General features: G+C 43.3%; 1 protein-coding gene across 1 annotated transcript in view; it reads left to right on the forward strand.

The window, feature by feature from the left end:
- The window catches only part of POLRMT (RNA polymerase mitochondrial), a 189,004-nt gene that overhangs the window by 57,261 nt on the left and 111,638 nt on the right, over positions 1-20,105 (forward strand). The window contains 3 exon segments of the mRNA XM_068234056.1: positions 12,337-12,576; positions 18,653-19,438; positions 19,577-19,699. Coding sequence (XP_068090157.1) covers positions 12,337-12,576; positions 18,653-19,438; positions 19,577-19,699 — 1,149 coding nt within the window.

Below are 20,105 nucleotides of genomic sequence, written 5' to 3' on the forward strand. Positions count from 1 at the left end.
CCACGCCTTCATCACATCACGGCTGGACTACTGCAATGCCCTTTATGCTGGCCTCCCCAAAAAAGACTTGCGTCGCCTGCAATTAGTGCAGAATGCTGCTGCCAGATTGCTAACAAACCAGCCTCGCCACTGTCACATTACACCGATCCTTCGCTCACTGCACTGGCTACCAGTACAATGGAGAATACTCTTCAAGATTGGACTGCTGACATTCAAATCCCTGCACAATCTGGGCCCTGGATACATGAAGGACTTGCTGAAGCTGCACCACACCTCTCACAACCTCAGATCAGCAAGTTCTATAAACTTGGTCACTCCCAGAGTGCACCTCAAAAAATCTGGAGACAGAGCCTTCTGTCATGCTGCCCCTACTCTTTGGAACTCCCTACCACACCCAGTAAAGACAGCACCATCCCTGGAGCTATTCAAATCCAGACTGAAAAGCCACCTGTTTAGCCTGGCATTTCCAGATTTATAAAATTCTTCCCCTGTACCACGATGGTCGGAGCCATGCTTATGCGCTTTGAGTCCCACGGGAGAAAAGCGCTTTACAAATGTTATTTGTTGTTGTTGTTGTTATATATACATTAGGAGACACAGCTCCTGTATTATATAGACAGTCTCAATGAAAAACAGGGTCAGATAATGTACAGCATATAAGCAGATGTTATTGCTTTTATGTTTTAAAGCCATCTTTCGTTCAGGCCCGGGTAGGCCAGACCTGAATTTAAGCATTATAAACTGAAACAAGAACATAACATGACATAATAGCTCAATATATTTGAACATAGGCTAGACACTCGGGAGACCACATATCTCCTCTCATGACCACAATCTGTAGTCATCTCATGCCCAGGCCGGATGCGGTCTCTCATCCCCCAGCCCCCCACCAATGATAGCTAGTATGTTGCGAAAGAGTTTCTACTTTTCTCTCGTCAACTTCTTATTGGATTCAATGCTATTCCATTTAACTCGTCCCAAGTCAATTAGCAGTACCCTCCAATATCTCTTTAAATTCCTCATATTCTCTAAACATTGACCAGAATGCCCAGGTTTTTTTAAACACCTCTAATCTGTCCATTGAAATGAGTATTAAGTCTTCCATCAGTTGAATATGGTCTATTTCTTTTATTAGTTCTGGGGCTCCTGGAGGAGTAACATCACGCCATTTTCTGACATTAGGGTATCTTGTGCTCCCTGACATCTTCAACATTGTTCATTTGTTTCTGGATATATTTTATGAAGTTGGGAGTCAGAATTTTATAGTTAATTTTTTGAATTTTAGTGGACAGAGAGGTCTTATGGGCATATAGACATATTTTTTCTCTCTAGGATACAGTAAAAGTGCGTCCCAAGTCCCTTTCCCACACAATGAAGAAGGGGACTTCATATCATGGTTGTGAGGGTAAGAAGAGATATATTTTTGATAGTTTTTTCCAAGGGACCCACTCCAGTACACAGCTCTTCAAATTCTGTTAAACTTCTCGGCTGTGATGGCATTATCCTCAGGTGTCTCAAAAGGTGTCTAATTTGGAAGTATCCCCACCAATCCAACCCCGGCCTTCCCCATGCTATCTTGAGCTCATCTAGAGTCATCCAATCCCCATTTGCATATATATTAGCTAGTTTAAGTGTCGCAAGATCCTTCCATTCTCTATGTATATAAGCTCCACTATTTACTGGAAGCTCAGGATTATCAATCAAAGGTAACAGGGAGGGCCAAGGAGATAGTCACAGGGGGTTTTGCAGTTTAAGAAAAAATCTGCAGGGTTCTAACACACAAAGGAGGTAAATTCCAGTTGAAGTGATTAGCATGGACTGTCCACAGTGAGGAAATAGGCTGGTTTGGGGAGAGATCTCTTTCCAATTTGACCCATTGTTTAAGAGTGCCATGCCATGCCCAATCAACAGCTCTAGTGAGTACTGCTGTGTAGCAGTAGTAGGCTACATTGGGCACTGCCAGACCTCCTTCCTGTTTAGACTTAAACAATGTCACCTTTTATCCTAGGGGGCTTTTTCCTCCACATGTAATTGTTGAAAATGGACTGTGCTTGATGCAGGAAAGCTGTGGGGATAAGTACTGGGAGGGGCTGAAAGAAGTACAGCAGCCTTGGCATTAAGTTCATTTTTATAACCGCAACCCTACCAAGTCAAGATAGTTGGGGCAGATCCCATTTCTTCAAATCCATCTCCAAAGTCTTTAAGAGAGGTGGGAAATTATGTTTAAAAATGTCACCTAGGGAGTCTGAGATATTAGTACCTAAGTATTTTATGTACTGGTGTTTCCTCTTGAATGGGAAGTTTTGTTCTACTTGGATTTTGGTTTGCTCATTGAGTCCCACATTATAAGTTTTACACTTGTCCGTATTTATTTTAAAGTATGATAACGCCCCAAAGTGAGCAAATGCAGACATTAAATTAGGCAAGGACGTTACTGGATTGGTTAGGAAGAATAGTAGGTCTTCTGCATATGCAGCGACTTTGTGTTCTAATTACCCCACCAAAATGCCCTTAATATTCCCATTAGCTCTGATGTAGCAAATTAAAGGCTCTAACGCTAGTGCGAAAATCAGGGGGGACAGCAGGCATCCCTGATGGGTGCCCCTCTTGATTTCTAGTGCACCTGAAAGTATCCCATTAACTTAAATGCGTGCCGTTGGTCTTGAGTATAATGCGTCTATGCATGCCAATTGTTTGTCCCCATGTTATTTCTCCACACGGCCCTAATCCATTGCCAATTCACCCGGTCAAAGGCTTTTTCCGCATCGGTGGATAATGGCATGCATGGAACCTGCTTTGACCGGGCGAATCGAAGCAGGTCAATAGTTCTCAGGGTATTGTCTCTGGCCTCCCTGTGTGGAATAAATCCCACTTGGTCCCAGTGAACCAAATGGTCTATATGCTCCGCCAAACGACTTGCAATCACCTGTGCAAAGATCTTTAAGTCTAAATTTAATAGAGAAATTGGGCGGTAGCTCCCACAAGCTGCTGGATCTTTGCCCAGTTTTCAGCTATTCTAGTTTTAAAATAAATTGTGGTACAATAGATAAAGCCCACATGTTTTTTTTTGTTCTGGTCATTACATTTAAATTGTATCCCTAGTACTATATATGGCAATAATATTTTATTTGGAAATAAAGGAGTATCTCTTTCTGTGTAGTGTTTTTTTTGTTTTGTTTTTGTTTTTTACACTATATCAATAATAAAAAACTTTTATTTACTAAAATAACAGTAATATACTCTTATTACATACATATTAAAATACCCTAAGGTAACTATTTCTGTAATTTTTTTAAAGTATTATTGTATTTATAAAGCGCAAACATATTACGCAACGCTGAACAATAAATATATACAATGATACAAGAAGGTTATACAACATAGAACAAAATTATACAAGGCAAACGGTACAAGATACATGACCATGCAATTATGGGCTGGCAAAGGTAGGCTCAGTAATACAAGTACAGGTTGTCATAGGAAACGAGCACACAATCATCTAGACTACACTAGGGAAGGGAGGACCCTGCCAGATGCTTACAATCTCAATGTCCATTTTTTTTTTATTTATAAGGGTTTTATTTTGGTAACTATAGGGTAGGGATTAAAAAATATATTTTTCTATATAATAGCGAATGTGGGTGCATTTAAAAAAAACAAAAAAACATTTTATTGGCAAACTGTATAAAGTGCATACAATAAAACAGTTATACGGAGTTCAATATAAATGAGTATCCTTCAATAGAGTAGTATAGTCACAGACTCATAGAAAACTAGACACCGGCAATAAACCATCAAAAACAGGGTGACATACTCAAATACAATCCACTGGCCAAAAGAGTACAAGGGAAATAATAATTGCACACTGACGGTCTTAACAGACCAGCCCTATGGGTACACAGTACAGATAAATATCTTAACCACTTCACAGCTTCTGTATAGTATATCTACTCCCCTTTAGACTTCATTTAAACGCCCAGGGGAGTAAATATATGTACCCTCACTGCCACCACCGCGCTCCTGCTCACTTGTGCGCTCGTTCACGTTGCCGTCCGCTCACCAGGAGATCAATGAATGGGAAAACAATTCCCATTCATGAATCTAAGTCCCCGTAGCAATGATCGGCGGCTTCTATGAGAATCTGCGCCATTATTGTAATGGTCACGTTTTGCATACCCACTGTGTGGGGCATAGCTACACCCCACTACGCACTTTCTATAGGAGTGGTGAGGGATCAGCAAAGACTCCCTCACGCGGTGTGAATTGCCATTCTGTGTACCCCGCAGACGACAACAAACTATACATAGAAGCATCCACACTTGGACTACTACTTATTTTAACATTTTTTAAGTGACTTTAAGATATCTGTACTGTGTACCCATAGGGCTGGTCTGTTAAGACCCTCAGTGTGCAGACATACTCGAATAACAGTTCAAGATAGTTCTTAATTATTGTATGCATTAAGAAACTATGACTGTAGGGGGGCGGCGCCTGGAGGCCAAGCGAGACAGACGCATGGTTCCTTAGCTCCGGCTAAATTAGCCTCTTAAGCACCTCTCACCTCTACGGACCCACGCCAAAACAGCCCACCCTGCTCCCCTGAGGACGGGCTTTCAGACCATGGGTCCTAAGAAACAAAACGTGGACCACGAGGGCCAGGTGGCCGAGATCTTCACCCGAAAGAATAAGGGAGCGAACTCACAAGATGGCGCCGGCACCATGGCAGACAACTTACAGACTCCCGGGCGCCAGAATACGTCTAAAGACACAGCAACTAAGGCGGACCTGAACCAGCTCTTCCACAACCTGGAGAAGCTGATAAAGACTACAAACTCAGAGACTGTGAGAGAAATTAGATCGGAGATCTCGTCGCTGGGCGACAGAATCCATGACCTAGAAAAGGGTCTAGATGAGGTGAGAGCCCACAACAAGCAAACAGACACCGACATGACTGCGCTTAAGGCGGAGGTGGCAGCCCTGAAAGAGGCCAGGGAGGACGGAGAGAATAGAGACAGACGGTGCAATTTGAGAGTGCGTGGAGTACCAGAGACCGAGGAAGAAATAGGCCCATACCTGACAGCACTGTTTCTCGCAGTAGCTCCCACACTGAAAGAGGAGGATTTGAGAATGGACAGAGCCCACAGAGCTCTAAGATCTATCTCTAAAGATGGCATCCCGCCGAGAGACATCATCACTCGGCTGCACTATTACAGCTCGAAAGAAATCATACTGCTAGCATCACGAGATATTCCGGAGATCACTTTTAGAGGATCTAGGATTCAGATCTTCCCAGACCTCTCCCCTACAACATTAAAGAAACGTAAAGACATGAAGCCTCTCACATCTATACTAATCCGCCATAAAATAAGGTATCGTTAGGGCTTCCCCTTTAAATTAACAGTACTACATAAAGGCAAGCAGCTTTCCCTAAGTGACCTGGATGATATTACAAATGTCCTCACTCAACTGGGCCTGCAACATAAAGCTCCTCCACCATCAACGGCTTCTCAACCCCAGGCTGAAAGGATTCCCCCTCCAGAGCCTGAATGGACCACGGTAGCTTCACGCAGAGATTCAAGATCTCCTCGATCATCAGCACCAGCATCTCCTTCTTCGCCCTCCCCTGACGACTCAGCTGGGTGAGAATACTTGTTTCCCCCTTCACTTCTATCTTTTTGATCTGCCCTCACATATGGCGCCTTGGCGCATACCCATTCCCCGACGAGGGCTGCCCACTGCCTGGGATAGTAGAAACACTGACTCGCACTATACCCTCCATTACTGCTCCATATGACTGGCTCAGTCTTTCTACATCCCTACTCCCCGGTCGGCGCTTTGCTTTTACGAGCTGACAATCCGGGGGCATGTTCCAGTCTGGCGGCAATCAGGATGCACAGCTCCCAATTTAAGCTGCAAATGCCTTCGCAGCATATACTAACTTTAATTGAGATATTGCCGTTAAATATGTTCCCCCCCCCCCCCTACCCACGGTAGGGGCGACTGGTTCTATCACATTCTCCTGATCTTACAGCTAATGTTCATTTATGTGTTTTCTTATTGTTATGATTTTTGTTTTACTGTTCGGGAAGTGTCCACCATTAGGCCCAACCTCATGCTTATGTTTACCACCTTGTTAAACGGGAATCCGAGGCAAGCGTATCACGTAGTCCAGGGACCCCGCTACCTAGATGCCACCCCCTCAATACAAAATGTCCTCTAATCTAATCCCTCCCCCAGCCCCAACTTCCTCCTCAATCAAAATTATCACGCATAAGTTAAAGGCCTTAACTCCCCCAACAAACGAAGACTAGCATGTAAGTACTATGCAAACCAGCAAGTCGATATTATATTCCTACAGGAAACCCACTATAAAAGGGGCCATGAGCCGAAATTCTGGCACAAATCCTATCAATCTGTATACTATGCCTCGGCTTCCCACAAGAAATGTGGGGTGGCTATCCTGATCCACAAACGCATCTCCTTTATAGCTAATACCGTACACAGAGACAAAGCAGGGAGGTTAATAATAGTAACAGGTGACCTTCAGGGTACACCGGTTACACTGATTTCGGTCTATGCCCCATCTGAGGGACAGAGACCATTCTTTAAGACTTTACTAGATAAAATAGCACTATACAGGAAGGGAAGAGTGTTGATACTGGGGGACTTCAATTCCTCCCTAGATAACAAGAACTCAGGCTCCCACAGACGTAGCTCCTCTACCAAAATACTGATGCAGTTCCTGAGAGACACGAATACATGGGATGCGTGGAGGGCGACTCATCCGGGTGAAAGAGGGCACACCTTCTTCTCGCATCCACATCAATGCTACACTAGAATAGACAATATTCTACTCGATGCTCTCTCATTAGAGAACATAGACATGACAGATATACTCGAGATCTCATGGTCAGATCACGCTCCTGTGGTAGCTAGCTTAAACTCCCTGCACAGCAAATATCCTCCTCATTGGAGAATGAACGACTCACTTCTAGTCGATACTGAATCTGCCTGTACTATCCTAGAAGAAATAAAACAATTCTTCTCCCTGAATGCCCCCTCTGATACCACCCAGGCCATCAGATGGGCGGCACACAAAGCCACCATAAGAGGCAAATTTATCCAGATCTCAGCTAGGCTAAAGAGACAAGCAAAGGCTAAATCAGACAGTTTAATGAAAGAAATTAGAAGACTCGAAACAATGCACGCTACAGGAAATGACCCGACAATTTTTGAGCAACTGCAGACTCTTAGGCAAGAACTGTGCTCTCTGCTCTACTCCAAAGCAGATTACTCCATGCGCCTCACTAACCAAAGATACTATGAAAAGGGTAATAAACCCGACACAATGCTGGCCAGAAAATTAACTCAAAGACTAGCCCTCAATAGACTAAACCCGGTCCGCAATCCCCAGGGACAGCTCCTTCATGACCCCAGAACAATAATACAACAATTCGCTAAATACTACAGCGACCTCTATAACGGTACCACCACTAATAAAACATCTACTCCAGTGACAGCCATTTCGGAATACCTATCTCGAGTTCCCATACCCAGACTGGATAACACCCATATCGCCGGGCTGAACGCCCCAGTAACTCCTGAAGAGGTAGTAGCCGCTATTAAGACACTGAAACCCTCAAAAGCCCCTGGCCCGGCCGGCTACTCTCCTCAATACTACAAAACCCATAAGGAAATATTAGCTCCGGAATTAGCAACACTCATGAACCGTTTAATGGAAGGAGAGGAAGATCTTCCCCCTGAAATGCTTAAAGCAACCATAGTGGTGATCCCCAAGCCGGGCAGAGACCCATGCGAGGTTAAAAATTATCGCCCGATCTCATTAATTAATATCGACCTCAAACTGATAGCGAAAGTATTTGCAACCCGACTCAACAAATGCCTACACACCGTTATCCATCCCGATCAGACTGGGTTTATTTGGGGTAGACAGACTACAGACAACGTGCGTAGGATGCTGGGAGTTATGGAGGCTATGAGGACCTGTCGGACGCCTTCTCTGCTCCTCTCTTTGGATGCAGAGAAGGCGTTCGACAGGGTGGACTGGAGATATATGAGGCTGGTGATGCAGAGGTTTGGACTCCCTGCAGGGTTTTTAAATATAGTCAGAAGCATGTATACAGGCCCAACAGCAGTTGTAAGCAATATGGGACTTTCCTCGCACCAATTTCCAATACTTAACGGTACTAGGCAGGGGTGCCCTCTTTCCCCCCTGCTATTTGCCCTATGCATTGAGCCCCTCGCCATCTTAGTCAGAAATAGCCCAGACATAAAGGGGATTGATATAGGTGATTCCTCTTACAAGATAGCACTGTTTGCGGATGACACCATCTTCTCACTCTCTAGCCCACAGGTGTCTCTGCCTAACCTCATGAAGCTCCTTGATAACTTTAGCACAATCTCAGGCTTCAAAATAAACAAAACCAAATCGGAGGCCCTAGCAATGGGAATGACTGAGACGCAGAAGCAAGCCCTTTCCTCAGCCTTTGGTTTTAAATTTAAAGAAAAGGCTCTTAAATACTTAGGCATCTTGATAACCCCCGATTTAGATAACCTTTATGGAACAAACTACCCCCCCCCCCCCCCATGCTAAATACTCTCCATTCTCTAATGAACGAGTGGTCGCATTACCACCTATCCTTGATAGGACGTATCACAGCAGTAAAAATGACCTTACTGCCCAAACTTCTCTATTTATTCAGGGCCCTACCCATCAAAGTAGCCACAAGAGACATCCAGAAGCTGCAGTCCCATATAACCTCCTTTATATGGGGCAACAGACCTCCCAGGATAAAATACCAATACTTGGCCAGGGGCAAACTTCAAGGGGGCTTTGGAGCTCCGAAGCTAATGCACTACTATAGAGCTTCCAGACTAGCACAGACTATACAATGGGCAACCCCCCCGGGTAGAACTAGATGGGTAGACTTGGAAGCATCCCTAATCCGGCCCTTCCCTATATCATGCCTTATATGGACAGACAAACCAGCTATCCCTCCGCTGAAGAAATCGAGCATAATCCAAACCGCCCTATCCCTATGGAAAAATATAGCCAAATCCCTAGGCTTATGCAGACTCAGCTCCCAACTAACTTCACTATTCGGGAACCTAGATTTTACTCCAGGGCTCGATCTTCGCCCATGGGAAACATGGGTGAATAAGGGAATAATAAGCGTTAAAGATCTACTGATGGATGGGGAGGTACTCTCCTGGGGCGACTTATCTAATAAACATTCTCTCCCCCCAGCAGAGATCTTCCGATACCTGCAGTTAAGAGGATTTGTTCTATCTCTCACAAAGAAAGGCCTCAGGCTTGAATTATGTGAAGTTGAAAAAGAATTTACAAGCAAAATATTTAGGAAAGGCCTCATCTCTGAAATGTATTCAGTAATCTGGTACCAAAAACTGGAGGACACCACACTAGCAATGCACAAATGGCAGGAGAGGTTACAGAGTTCCTTAGACGATAAATCTTGGCTCTCTATCTTTGGTAGCATGTCCAAATCTTCTCTGAACGTTATCCTTAAAGAACGCTCATATAAAATACTCTATGATTGGTATCGCACGCCCTCCAAACTATTCCAATGGGGCCTGATACCTTCTGAATTATGTTATAGAGGCTGTGGCCAGAAAGCTGACCAGGTGCATTGCTGGTGGGAATGTCCTATAGTTAATTCATTTTGGCTTATGTGTTTCCAATTGCTTTCTGAGATACTCGGAAGTGAGATCCAGCCAGATCCCTGGGTTGCCCTTTTTCACAGATATATTCCCAGACTCCCCAAAAACACAAATGCGTTCATCTCTCAGGTCTGCAACGCAGCCCTTTCTCTACTAGCTAAAACTTGGAAAAGCTCCCCGCCCTCTAAAGAGTCCCTAATCCTTAAAATTAAGGATTTATACTCGCTTGAATATATCACATCATCCCTGACCAACAAACCAGACCACTTCCTAGGTACGTGGAGCCGGTGGTCGGACTGGACATCTTCCTGAGCGAATGCTAGGGAAAATAGATCTCAAGCACCATAGAGGAAGCTATGTAGTGGACGCTCTAAACCCATACACCCATGGGTTCCCCAGAACCTTGACCTAGCATGTTGTTTTGAACGCTTAACGTACTTTGGACACTTACCCCCCGTTTTCTTTTTGTTTGTGTTAGTTAATCTATTCTCAACTGATAAGCCAAGTTTCAGCTCATCGTTGATCCATGCTATTGTCCGAACAACAATATAAAGGATGGACTTATTAAAGCTCTCTTCCCCACTAATAATAATATCACATTAGTAGGCCCATCCTTTGTAAGTTTAGACCAATGCTTAGCTGATAAGACTGTGCATCGTTGTAAATTGTATTCTTGAATAAGCTGTAACTGTTAATTTCTTTTATTCATCAATAAAAACTAAAGTTGAAAAAAAAAAGAAACTATGACTGTCAAGTAACTTAGTCAAGTATGTACACAGCACCAAACATACATCTAGCATCCTTTACAAACTATATTAAATCGAACTTCTGATCCCAGGTACCACTCGAAACCATTTGGAACACATACCAAGCCTATTCAATGTGGGTGCATTTTAGTGCGTCACACTTAATTCCTGAGTACTGGGAACAGTACACAGGAGGAAGTGTTGTGTGTGTTTTACTTTAACTTTGTGAATGAAAGCAGTTGTCTCGCTGACTCCGGCTTTCATTCATTACAGACACTGTGATCGGGTTCTGAACAAGCTGTTCCCATTCACCGATCACAGAATGGTGGGATTGTGATAGAAATGAATGGCAGTGGTGCATCCATTGGGAACCGCAAGGTAAATAAAGCAGTACGCATATCTACGCCACTGGTTAAGTGGAGCTTCCAGGAGCGTAAATTTGGGTACCAGTAGTGCAGAACCAGTTAATGCATCTAATGACCTTTGTTTATGTTTGCAAAAGAATGTTTCTCCTCTGGATGTCCAGTGTATATAAGCTATGTGTTGTAACATCTTGTTAATATTCAGGAACTAATTCTGAAGAAGGCTTATTAGCCCAAAGCTTACTTTTTATTTACCTCTAAGTTAACCAATAAATGTTGTCCTGATTCAAAACTTCTTGCTTTTACTGATGGCTAACATGGTACAACACTCTACCTCTTCTACTGTGATAAGCAGTGATAAAGTTATGCCAACTATATGGGAGGAGTGCTGACAGATGAAAATAGCTCTTGGTAGTAAGAGTAAAATAGCCTGTGGTGGCTAAAGTGAAGTTACTCTATATTGTTCTCCAATTATTGTATAGAATGATTGATTGGATAATATGAGCAAATCAATCTTGCGCTCATTGCAGTTTTTTTTTTTTTCTTTTTAAAGATTCCTTATTTTTATAACTATTTTTTAAAAAGTAACAAAATAACAGCTGTTCACAGTATTTTCAAAATACAATACAAACGTCTCATATAAAAGCAAAAGGGAAATACAGTTTACATGGCCATCCAGTGCCGTGGGAAGACGTCTGTACCTGTAAGAAAGACAAAGATTAGAGGGAAGGAGAACTGCGTCCCTGGGCCACCAAGACTATGAGTTTATCCATGACCGTGGCCATAGGAAAAAATTTTAACATCAGGCTAAGTAAGCGTGGGAAGCTATTGTACTGAACATATTAAAGCTTGAACCATTTTGCTGATGGCCAGACTGGAGATCTTAACAATAATGATGGTAGGGGGGACTCATGGCCTAGAGGGATCATTTCCCCGAGTCTCAACCCTGTGGTGTTGCTATGATACAGCCTAGTGGCATATACACCGTCCTTCATCTGTGGTAGGCCTGAGACACTGTTGACACCCTAGATCAGGCATGGGCAAACTTGGCCCTCCAGCTGTTAAGGAACTACAAATCCCACAATGCATTGCAGGAGTCTGACAGCCACAGTCATGACTCATAAAGGCAAATGCATTGTGGGATTTGTAGTTCCTTAACTCCAGCTGAGGGCCAAGTTTGCCCATGCCTGCCCTAGATACTTCATTTAGTAACCTTAACCCAGAAGGAGTATAGAGAACAGAAAAGAGAAACATAGAGGAAAAGAGAGAGTAGAGAAGGAGAACAGGAAAAGCATAGTAATCCAGAAAATGGTGTGCAGATTTATTTTTAATTAACCTAGAACAGTTTCTATTCAGAAAATCAGTAGAAGCCATTGGGAAAAAACAATTCTACACCTGAAATGCCCATTCATTTGAGGGCACACATGCTACCAAATAAGATTAAACTTTTAACAATTCTGATTGAATAATTATATAAGCATTTGCTACACATGTATGGCCATTTTTAACCCTTTTCTTCTTGCATGCAGGTCTCTGGTCTTCTTCCACGGGAATTGTGGGAACATCTGCAGAATGAGAGATTTGGAGGCTCATGCATATCAAATATCCCCTCTCCTTGGCCACGCTCCATATTGGTCCAGTTGGGCACACATCTTGTAGATTTAATGGTTGAGACTATAAAACTGAAAAATAACATTTTGAGCCCACGAAAAGATCCAAAACTCATCCCAGTGCTTTACCATATGTATTCCTTCCGCAGCACTCATCAGGTGGGTGTGTTATTATATCTCTGCTGGTATCCGTTATGCTTACATGTTTCCAAGTTGTTTGTTTTTTTCTGACCACTGTGTTAAGAACTTAGGAATATCTGTAGCAGCTTGCATGGGGTCTAGAGCAGGTAGGGGCCCAGTCTGTTTCTAAACTGCTATTTTGTTTTTAGATCCTCTTCACCCAAGGAGTACAGGATGGGCGCTGAGTGGAGATTGAGGATATCTGTTGATACTTACAGATGTAAATCCTGCGGTGTCTGGGCTAAGCATTGCAGCATTTCACTTGACTCTGATAAAATAGTGTAGAGTTACTTCCTATGCAAGAAGTGACCACAGTGGTCACAAGGTCTTGCTAGAAAGCTGTTGGTATTTCTAGTAGCATAGTTTCATGTGAGTCACTTGAAACAAAAATAAGTGAACTTCCCCTGACTCTGTCCACCCAAGTGTGGTAATGGTCAAATTTGGGTTTCTGAATATCAGTAACCTGAATTCGAACACTAACTACCATACTTGCATCCATTGCAGGAGGTGGCTGTTGCACAAGTTTTCCTAGTACCAGTGGCCCTCTAATTTGTATGTATTCCTTTACACTATGTCTCTGTAACATCTGCGGCTGCGGGCACACAGGGTGTCTCCGCAGCCGCCTCAGTTCCCTGCTCGGAGGATTTTTCTGTTCCGCCGGCGTCTAGCACGCCGGGGACGGAATTTTCATTAACACATAGGGTTGCTGTATCGTGCGGCCGCGCGCGTAGACAGGACCTTTATGCTGGGAGGAGGCGCGTCAGCTGACAGGCTGGTCGGCTGACGTCAGAGGGGACTCACGCCGCTCAGGATTGGCTAATTGTAGTGGGCGCGGCTGTGAGGTCTCCTCTGCTTCTTAAGCCTGCACGATTCACTCGCAACCTGTCTGCTGTTGCGAATACATACGTGTTAGCGCTCAGACCTTAGACTAGTATCCGGTGTGCTTTGATCTGGGAGGAAACCAGGGATTTCACACAAGACTAGGACTATTGCTTATTGTATTATTATTGAAATTCTGTGTATGACTCTGGCTTATCTCTGACTCCGCTATTGCTTAAAGTTTCTGTACCTCTGCCCATCTGATCTAGTTGCTGAACCTCTGCCTGAATACCTACTACTCTTTTGCCTACTGATTCTGTACTGTATCTGCCTCTCAGTTGCCGAACCTAGCCTGTCTGACCTCTCTACTCACCAGTGGGCCCTTGCCACTGGTGAGGTGCTTTTCTGATAGTACCCACCAGCTCCTCTGGTGAGGTTTAGTTAAATCTACTCAGTTACTGTTTCTGATAGTACCCACCAGCTCCTCTGGTGAGGTCTCATTAAACTAACCAGTAAGGCTAGGTTTCCATTTGTGCGGCGGCATGCGTCTTGCGAGACGCGATGCCGGCACAGCTGTTGCCTCTCGCAGCCGAATCCCTCTAGCCGTGCTATGCACGGCTATGGGATTCGGACAGCTACGCACAAAATTATGCTGCAGGGCCTCAGATTTTTCCTCAGCCACGAATTCGGATGGCTCTCATAGACTTCTATAGGCTGCTGAAATCCATCCGAATTTGTGGGCGGGGAATCGGCCTGGATTCGCAGCAGTGGAAACCCGGCCTTACTGTTGCACCAAGCACATCTCACTCTGTGTTCCTGTTAGCTATACTTGCATTATTGTTGATTATGCAGATCACCACATAATCAGATGTCTGTGTTGCTACACCAAAACATTATTACAATTGTTAGTCTCGTGCAAGTGGGAGAAGGAGATAATACGCTCTAATTTAATTGGGTACGTCTTTCATATAATTAAAGGGAACCGAAACTGAGAAGGAGTTGGATTTTCCTTTTAAAATAATACCAGTTGTTTCTAATACTTTAACCCACAGCCCCTGAACAAGCATGCAGATCAGGGCTCTGACTGGAGTCAGACTGGATTAGCTGCATGCTTGTTTCAGGTCTGTGATTCAGCCACTACTGCGGCGAAGAGATCAGCAGGACTGCCAGGCAACTGGTATTGTTTTAAAAGGAAACATCCATATCCCTCTCAGTTTAGGTTTCCTTTAAAGGGAACCTAAACTGAGAGAGATATGGATGTTTCAGGTTTCCTTTTAAACAATACCAGTTGCTTGGCAGTTCTGCTCATCTCTTTAAAAACAGGGAACACAAGAGCCCCAATTGTGTAAAAGGTACTGGTAAATGGTAACTAGATAGAGTAAATATTAATGCTCACAAACCAGGGTTACCATTAGGCAACCACTGTAAAGGCAGGTGGGGAGATTTTCCTGACCCCACTCAGAAATTAAGAAGTCGCTCTCTGTAGATGAGAAAAAGGGGGTTCAACCCCGTCCACCCAGGGTGGACTCAATATTATGCAGGAGAACAGAGGCGCCAAAAGGATAAAAGGAAGCTAAATGAGCTTAAAAACCAAAATTCTTGGTAATAGAGGAGGTAGTGGTGGACTTACCTTCTCCAAGTAGACACACAACGACTGTAGTAAAGACAGTCAATATATTTTATTTATGAACTCCAAATATGCAACGCATTTCGCAGGTTGATCCCGCTTCATCAGGCAATAACAAAGGAGCAATAGCATATGTGGTCAGTAGAAGAGCCAGGCACCTCTGCTGATCTCTTTGGCTGAAGTAGTGTCTGAGTCACACACCTGAACAAGCATGCAGCTAATCCAGTCTGACTTCAGTCAGAGCACCTGACTTGCATGCTTGTTCAGGGGCTGTGGCTAAATGTATTAGGGACACAGGATCAGCAGGAGAGTCAGGCAGTTGTTGTTATATTAAAAGGAAACTTCCATATCCTTCTCAGTTTAGGTTCCCTTTAAGGGTGTTCAGTGTTTTGAATGTCAAGAACTCTAGCTTTCCTTCGTGTTTTCCCCTCTTTTATGCAGCTCTTTGTAAAGCAGATCAATGTGAACCTTTAAAATAAAACAAAAAATATGTTAAGGTTGCATTAAAAGAAATGTTGCTTTATAGTCTGATGCCACCTTTAAAAACTGACCCCGGATCAGTCCCTTCTGTAGAGGGAGTTTAAGGGTGTTAAAGTGGAGCTGTCGGCCATACTATCTCAGAACCCCCCCCCCCCCCCCCCCCCCCCGACACACACACACACACACACACACACACACACACACACACGTAGATACTTGCTCTACTTACATAAAATATGTACAGTTGTGTTCAAAATTATTCAACCCCCAATGCTGTAAAGGGTTTTAGGGAACTTTTACTGTACATTTGTAATTGTGTTCAGAATGAAATCTTACAAGGCCTTTTTAAAGAACCAAATGCAACTAAAATTACATCAACTGTTTTTGTAATACATTATTAAATGTTTTTTTTGTGATTTCTTAATTGACAAAATTGTTCAACCCCTTAAAGACTACCACTCTTAAGAACAGAGGTTCATTCAAGTGTTTTCGATCAGGTATTGAAAACACCTGTGGATGTTAACGAGCAGCAATCAAGCATAATAAGCACCAATTAGGCAGATTTAAAATGACTGTGATATTCAGCTCCTTCTAGACCTTTACTGGTGTGTTTACAAACCTGGCGAAGTCAAGAGAATGGTCCAGGAAGACAAGAGAAGAGGTGATTTCTCTTCACAGGAAGGGCAATGGCTATAAGAAGATTGCAAAGATGTTAAACATACCAAGAGACACCATAGGAAGCATCATTTATTTTACAAATTCAAGGCAAAGGGCACTGTTGAAACGCTACCTGGTTGTGGCAGAAAGAAGATGCTAACTTCAACTGCTGTGCGCTACCTGAAGTGCAAAGTGGAGAAAAGTCCCCGTGTGACTGCTGAGGAACTGAAAAAAAGATTTGTCAGATGCGGGTACTGAAGTTTCAGCTCAGACAATAAGGCGCACACTGCGTAGTGAAGGCCTCCATGCCAAAACTCCCAGGCGCACCCCCTTGCTGTCTCCAAAGAATAAGAGTCAACTGCAGTATGCCAAAAGTCATGTGGACAAACCACAAAAGTTTTGGGATAGTGTTCTGTGGACTGATGAAACAAAATTAGAACTGTTTGGGCCCATGGATCAACACTGTTTGGAGGAGGAAGAAAAAGGCCTATGAAGAAAAGAAAACCTTGCCTATTGTGAAGCATGGCGGGGGGTCAATCATGCTTCGGGGCTGTTTTGCTTCTGCAGGTACAGGGAAGCTTCAGCGTGTGCAAGGTACCATGGATTCTCTTCAGTACCAGGAGATATTGGATAAAAATGTGATGCAGTCCATCACAAACCTGAGGCTTGGGAGACGTTGGACTTTTCAACTGGACAATGATCCCAATCATACCACCAAGTCCACTAGAGCATGGTTTCAGATTAAAGGCTGGAACATTTTGGAGTGGCCATCGCAGTCACCAGACTTAAATCCGATTGAGAACCTCTGGTGGGACTTAAAGAAAGCAGTTGCAGCGCACAAGCCTAAGAATGTAACTGAACTGGAGGCTTTTGCCCATGAAGAATGGGCTAAGATAACCGTAGATCGCTGCAAGACACTTGTGTCAAGCTATGCTTCACGTTTAAAAGCTGTTATAACTGGAAAAGGATGTTGTACTAAGTACTAAGAATGAATGTCACTTGGGGGTTGAATAAAACTGATGATGTGAGCACAGAAAAGACATTTGTTATTTCATTATAAATTTTATGTTATATTTGTCTAACTAAGTGCCTCTTTGATTTAATTGTAAACAAGATGACTGAAATGATCAAAATCCATGTCAAACTGGCCAAAACACTAAATTTCAGTGGGGGTTGAATAATTTTGAATACAACTGTATTGCACTGTTCACATTTTGATTTTAGTGATTTTTCTATAGTAAATACAGATAAAATCCTCCTTAGGATTTTCCATTATGTCTGTCTATCTTAAAGCCAATCCTGACATCATTTCCTCCCTTACTCGGTCTGTGTATCATTGCCCACCCCCCTCCCAGTCTTTAGACACTCCCATCCAGGTCTCAAGTAGAAAGTGCATTAAAAAATATTCGCCAATCTGAGAGGAACAGAGGTGTGGGAGGGTAAAACAGGAGGGGAAGATCAGGCTGCATTAGTTATGTCTGAGGGGGAAAGTAAAGACGAAAAAAAAAACCCAGCATGGCCTGCAACTTTCTCTTGTGCGGCAGATGTACCAAATAAGAGCCAGGGAAACTGGGGAATGATGTTTTATGGAGAAGAAAAGGGGGCCTTTTTATTTCCTGGTTAGCATCTTTATTACTTGTTTACCAGATAAAAATAAAGAATTGATGTTTGATTTTTTGCCTGACTGTTACTCTTTAATGACAGTTGCTCTGACTCTCATGATACCTGACCTCTGCTTTAGTTCAGAGGCCAGACAATTGCATCAGAAGTGGCTGTGCCTGCACCTCCACTACCCAGAAGTGCATACAGGAACCGAGAACCCTGGGTCTTAGGGCAAGATAGCTCTTAGTTCTGACTTTCATTTTTTCATGTTGTGGTAGACAGTTAAAGTGGATCCAAGATGAAAAACTAACTATAACAATTAACTTGTCTATATATTTTATCTAAAGTTTAGATAGTTTACAGCATATCTAGCTGCAATCAGCTTCAAAAGTTTATGATGATTTATTCAATGAAGGCAGCCATGTTGTTTGTCACATTGTCACAGGCTGAGGGCTGGAGATGCTATCAGCTTGCCTGTGTGTAAATTCAGTCCCCTCTCCTCCTCCCCTCTGCCTCTGAAATCAATGGCTAGTAACCTCCTCCTCCTCATGCCCAGACTGAGCTCCCATAAGCCCTTGCTACAGTGCCAAGGCATAAAAGGAGCTGTGGGCGAGGCTTGTTTAGTTTATAGGGAATTAGAGTATTAAAACAAAACAAAAAAAGTATTTGGCATGAGGAAAGCCCTATAAACTATATGAAAGGAACACAATTATGTTATGAGTAAAAATTTATCTCGGATACACTTTAAAGTTCCCTTTAAATCTATCATTTCGGGGGTTTTCTAAGTTTTTTTTTTTTTTTACTTTTCGGTCTGTCTGTAGTTGGCCTTCATAATTTATTACTGACATGTGCAAACATATCTTTTTACAGATTGGCCTCATAAAGCCACACCCAGCTTACAGTCAAATCCTCATTGATGCCGGAGAAACACTTCTCACTTTTGATGCAGCTATCATGCCAATGAAGTGTCCCCCACTACCTTGGTTATCTCCCCGTTTTGGTCCTTACTTGCTATCTCCTGTGCCCCTTATGCGCTGTGCTGAGGGAGCAGTGCAGCATCAGCTGCTGTTGGAGAAATGTCCTTCAGGACAGCTCCATCCAGTGCTGGATTCACTTAACCAGCTTGGTGTATGTGCTTGGCGCATTAATAAACCTATTCTGGACATTATTGTTTCAATATTCAATGAGAAGGGCAATGAGAAGCTGGACATTCCACCACCTCTGTCTGAAGCTCCAGTGCTTCCTGTGCAGTTGCCAGGACAACTAGGCTCCTATGAAAAGCAGGCTTACCAAAAGGAGATTTCTCAGTGCAGAAAGAAGGCAGCTGAAATGTACAGTCTGCGAATGGATGCCCTCTATAAGTTGTCTATTGCAAATCATTTGAGGGATCAAATATTCTGGTTCCCACACAACATGGATTTCCGAGGACGCACTTATCCATGTCCTCCAAATTTTAATCATTTGGGTGGAGATGTGACTCGAGCCCTGCTTGTTTTTGCTGAAGGCCATCCCTTGGGACCAAATGGCCTAGATTGGTTGAAGATTCATCTTGTCAACCTTACTGGTTTGAAAAAGAAAAACTCCCTTAAACAGAGGAAAGAGTATGCTGATGAGATTATAGGGGACATCTTAGACTCTGCGGATCATCCTCTAACTGTAAGTTTTTTGTTTTTTTTGTTTAGTTTTGTGTTTTAGTCATTCTGAACTTTTGTTTTAGTTTTTAGTCCCGCTGTCTTATTTTTTTTTTTTTTTTTTTTTTTTTTTTTTTTTATATAACTTGCCCATTTTTTGCAGGGTAGGAAATGGTGGATGGAAGCTGATGATCCTTGGCAAACGCTGGCCTGCTGCATGGAGTTGGCAAATGCTATGCGCTTTCCAGAGCCTGAAAAATACATCTCCCATTTTCCTATACATCAGGTACAAACACCTGGTCTAATTATATAATGACATGCTCACATTGTGTTCAGACTCGTACTTTTTTGCTTTACAGGTAGTCCCCAATTATTGAACAAGATTGGGGACTCTAGTTACCTAAATTTTTCTGTGGAAATGCTGAGGCACCTCTGTCCCCTTTACCTCCAGTGCCCCGCCCTCTGTGCCTCCACTGTGTACCCCTCCAGTGTTCCAGTTCTGTCCCTTTGTGCCCCACTGTGTGCCACCTACTTTATTGTGCCTCCTGCTTTCCTCCTGTACCTCATCCTGTTCCCCTCTGTATTTCTTGCCACTCCCCTGTGGCTCCATTTGGACCTTTGTTTCTCCTTCTCTACTCCTGTGTCTTTTTCCATGTACCCTGTCCTCACCCATTTCCCTTTGTCTCCTTCTG

This window comes from Hyperolius riggenbachi, chromosome 1, assembly GCF_040937935.1.
Source record: "Hyperolius riggenbachi isolate aHypRig1 chromosome 1, aHypRig1.pri, whole genome shotgun sequence".
Lineage (NCBI taxonomy): Eukaryota > Metazoa > Chordata > Amphibia > Anura > Hyperoliidae > Hyperolius > Hyperolius riggenbachi.